The sequence below is a fragment of the Lissotriton vulgaris genome, chromosome 6, assembly GCF_964263255.1.
Source record: "Lissotriton vulgaris chromosome 6, aLisVul1.2, whole genome shotgun sequence".
NCBI lineage: Eukaryota > Metazoa > Chordata > Amphibia > Caudata > Salamandridae > Lissotriton > Lissotriton vulgaris.
The window spans coordinates 247,797,291-247,800,915 of record NC_141694.1 but is presented as its reverse complement, the minus strand read 5'-3'; the positions used below and the strand labels follow the sequence as shown (position 1 = coordinate 247,800,915).

General features: G+C 52.0%; 1 protein-coding gene across 1 annotated transcript; it reads right to left on the bottom strand.

Moving 5' to 3' along the window:
* Positions 1–529: 529 nt before the first annotated feature.
* On the bottom strand, positions 530–3,268 carry RHOB (ras homolog family member B). The gene has a single exon (XM_086926278.1). It carries the CDS (start codon positions 2,869–2,871, stop codon positions 2,278–2,280), a length of 594 nt encoding a protein of 197 aa, XP_086782404.1. The 5' UTR covers positions 2,872–3,268; the 3' UTR covers positions 530–2,277.
* Between the last annotated feature and the right edge of the window lie 357 nt (positions 3,269–3,625).

Sequence of the window (3,625 nt, the reverse complement as noted above, 5' to 3'; positions counted from 1 at the left end):
GAAGAGAAACTAACAGCATCTGGTACTGTTGAGCTTGTTTTACTAGATACCAGCTACCCACTCAGTTTCTTCAGTCGGTGCAGGTTAACGATTGTTCATTGGTGCTCTGGAATCCACTCCCGTTCCCTCCTCCCGGACTAACTAGAAGGGGGAGGGGAGGGAGCAGGCAAAGGCGTGGGGGACCTTCCGCCCGCAAACGCCGAGCCCTCTCTGTGCATGACAAAGCCTGCGCCTCTGGTTCAAAATAGTTTCCCCACCCACAACACAGCCCTTTTCAAAACCAGCAAATCCCAGCTGCACATGAAGAGGAAACAGACAGAGCCCAGCGACCAGTACCGTCCCTGAAACAAAAGCAGAGCATAAATCCTCCTAAGAGGGCCTGTGAACAGAAGAACAAAGGCAGCGGATTAAAATGTGCATTCCTTACAGCATGCTGCAAAAAAATTCACACAACACCACACTGCACTCTGGTGGCATGCAAAATCCATATAGCTATACAGTAGGACAAAGCAAAAAAACACAAGGCTGGTCATCTCAGAACAATTTTAATACTTAACATTAGAAAAAAATCTATTTACAGCTCATAGTATTTATGTAAACATTTATAAATCATCTCATTTACCACTTGCCATGGCCTATTTCGGAATATTTCAGAAACAACCCCAAGTAGTACCACCGCCCACTAAAACCGTCAAACACAATCGTGCTTGCTCTTTAAAACGAGACCATTTTGTTTCGCCACTGGCTGGCGAAAAGCACGAGCGAAGACTTCCCTCCCACAGGCAAAAATAAAATACTGATCAGTGTTGTCAAAAATGCAGTGGTTTTTCTTTTCAATTGTAAAAAAACAAAAACAATCTTGTTTTGCCTTGATAAGCAAATACAGATAAAAAGTAACAACATAGGCTTTTAAAGATGCTAGTGTCAATTGAGTTCACCGTATTTAAAAACAATGTGTGCAAAATACGTCTTCTTTAAATAATTTAATAGAAACAAGCGGCATCGAAAGAGCAGCTTTTGGATGATGCAAATTTAAGCAGCCCCTCTCACTCAAATAGGGAATGTGTTTCCATAAAAATGTGTACGTTAACATTGTACTTCATGCCCAACATTTAACCCAAGGGGCCATGATGCCATGTACATTTTATTATTGAACAATCCGCGTTAGCGTGCAGCAAACCGGCCCTGTGAAAAGTAAACAGAAAGCAGCATTAGATGGGCCATAGGTCACAGCCTCTCGGCTTCTGAGGCAGACCGCGGAGCTGCTGCGTACTATGGCCAACAAAGGCAAGGCGGCCGTATTCACGGGGAATGCACCATTATGTAGCAGAGTGCAGTAACGTGTGGGTGGAATCAGGCCATCATACCAAATTCTACAAACTTTGGAAAAAATGCGAGTATGATGCATTCGCCTACAGAAGGGAAAAAAAACGAAGTTTGCTTATGGCACAATGGGCCGCTGCAGATGACGGGAAACTCATAGCATTCTGATCAATGGAATAAAAGGTTATTTTTAACCCTCAAAGCCAAGTAACACGATTAAGAGACCTTTATGAATAGAAAAGTTCGACCCCATATTCAGAAGGTTGGTGGCCACCTAAACTCTCACCAGGCTGAAGTTTAAACAAGACATCATTTAAAGCAAAAACATGACCCAATGAGGTTTCACTGTTACAGCTCAACACGTTAGTTCACACATTGATGCGCAGGGTTGCTATAAACAACTCCTCTGCAAGCATGTAAACAGTATTAACAATGGCTACCCCCATGTGAAATTAGCATTTTACAGAATACCCAACCCACCCCAATGGCTGTCAGTGTGATTAGAGTTCGTTTCTAGCCCGGCCACCATGCACTGTTCTTGGAGAGGAACTATGAGAGTCACGTCCTGATGCTCGCCCGGTCTGTCCAATGAAATATTGCACCTGCTGTGGTGGGCGGAGATTCGTGTGAAGAGATGGATGCCCCCTGCCCGGAGACGTTGATCTGTTTCGTCTCTGCACCGCTGGAGGGCACAATACCCCCTAGGGTGCTAAAGATGAATACCCAAGCACAAACACTTTCGGATAAACGACATCCTGGACTCAGCTTACATCTGTGGGTGGGCAGAGGCCGCCTGCGAGGGCTTCCCTCGTGCCCCCGGGGGTTGGTCCGCCCTTAGCACCAGGGGTTGCTCAGTCTATAGTCTTTTGGGGCGACGGGTGCTCAGAGCACCTGCTGGCTCGGCGCAGCCTCCCGTGGGCTCATTGTCTTGTGTCCTGCGGGCACCACCGGCCCTCAAAGCACCTTGCAGCAGTTGACGCAGCCGCCGCCCGCGGCGCCGTGCCTCTTCTGCAGGGCGGCGCGCGTGGCCGTCTCGAAGACCTCGCGCACGCCCTCCTTGGTCTTGGCCGAGCACTCGAGGTAGTCGTAGGCACCGATGCGCAGCGCCATGGCCCGGCCGTCCTCGGCGCGCACCGGCTCCTGCTTCATGCGCGCCAGCTCGCCCCGCACGTGCTCGTCCTGCCGCAGGTCTTTCTTGTTGGCCACCAGGATGATGGGCACGCTCGGGCAGAAGTGCCGCACCTCGGGCACCCACTTCTCGGGGATGTTCTCCAGCGAGTCGGGGCTGTCGGCCGAGAAGCACATGAGGATGACGTCCGTGTCGGGGTAGGAGAGGGGCCGCAGCCGATCATAGTCCTCCTGGCCGGCCGTGTCCCACAGTGCCAGCTCCACCTGCTTGCCGTCCACCTCGATGTCGGCCACGTAGTTCTCGAAGACGGTGGGCACGTAGACCTCGGGGAACTCGTCCTTACTGAAGACTATCAGCAGGCACGTCTTTCCGCACGCACCGTCACCAACCACCACCAACTTCTTCCGGATGGCCGCCATGGCGCTCTGTGACGTCACGGACGCGCGCTTAGCGTCACGCCGCACGGGAGCAGCTTGCGCTTTGCTGGGCAAGGAGTTGCTCTTGGCACCTGCTGGCTACCCTCTGTGGAGACCTGCGGATGTAGTTTTCCCTGTTCGCTTTCTCTTCAAAGGCGGTTAGTCTCTGCTCACGGCTCCTTGGTGACCGTCTTGTTGCTTTGCTTCAGCGTATGAGGCCCCTACGCTGTCTTCCTCGACAAAGCGGCAGGGTTTTGCTTTTTTGTAGTTGCGGCACCGCTTCTTTCAAGCTGTTTCTCTCTGATCACAGCTTCTGTCTGTTTGCTACCAGCCGCGGCTCAATTCTTTAAAGCTCAAGCTCTGCTGTTCCGCCTCAGAGGCTGTACTGTTGGCAACGGAGCTGCGCTGTTATTTAAAGGCATTGGTCGCGTTCCTAATATAGCCAGCCAATAGCGGGGCGCGGGGTGAGCTCATCGCCGCACAGCTTGGCTGTGATTGGCGCGAGGCAGTTGGCACGAGGGCGAAGGGGAGGAGGTGGCGGCGGCGAGAAGGGTGCCATCCCGGTTGGGAGGAGGGGCGGGTGTCAAGCAGAGGCCTTCCCCTCCTCCACACTCAGCAGCCTGGAGACAGCACTGCTCTGGGAGCGGCACGGGCAGAATGTGCAATGAGCGAGAAATCCGCACTGGGAGGGAGCAGGGAAGGCTTTCCAGGGCTCATTTAAAGGCAATCGCTGCTTTCATGGTATGAATGATAATCA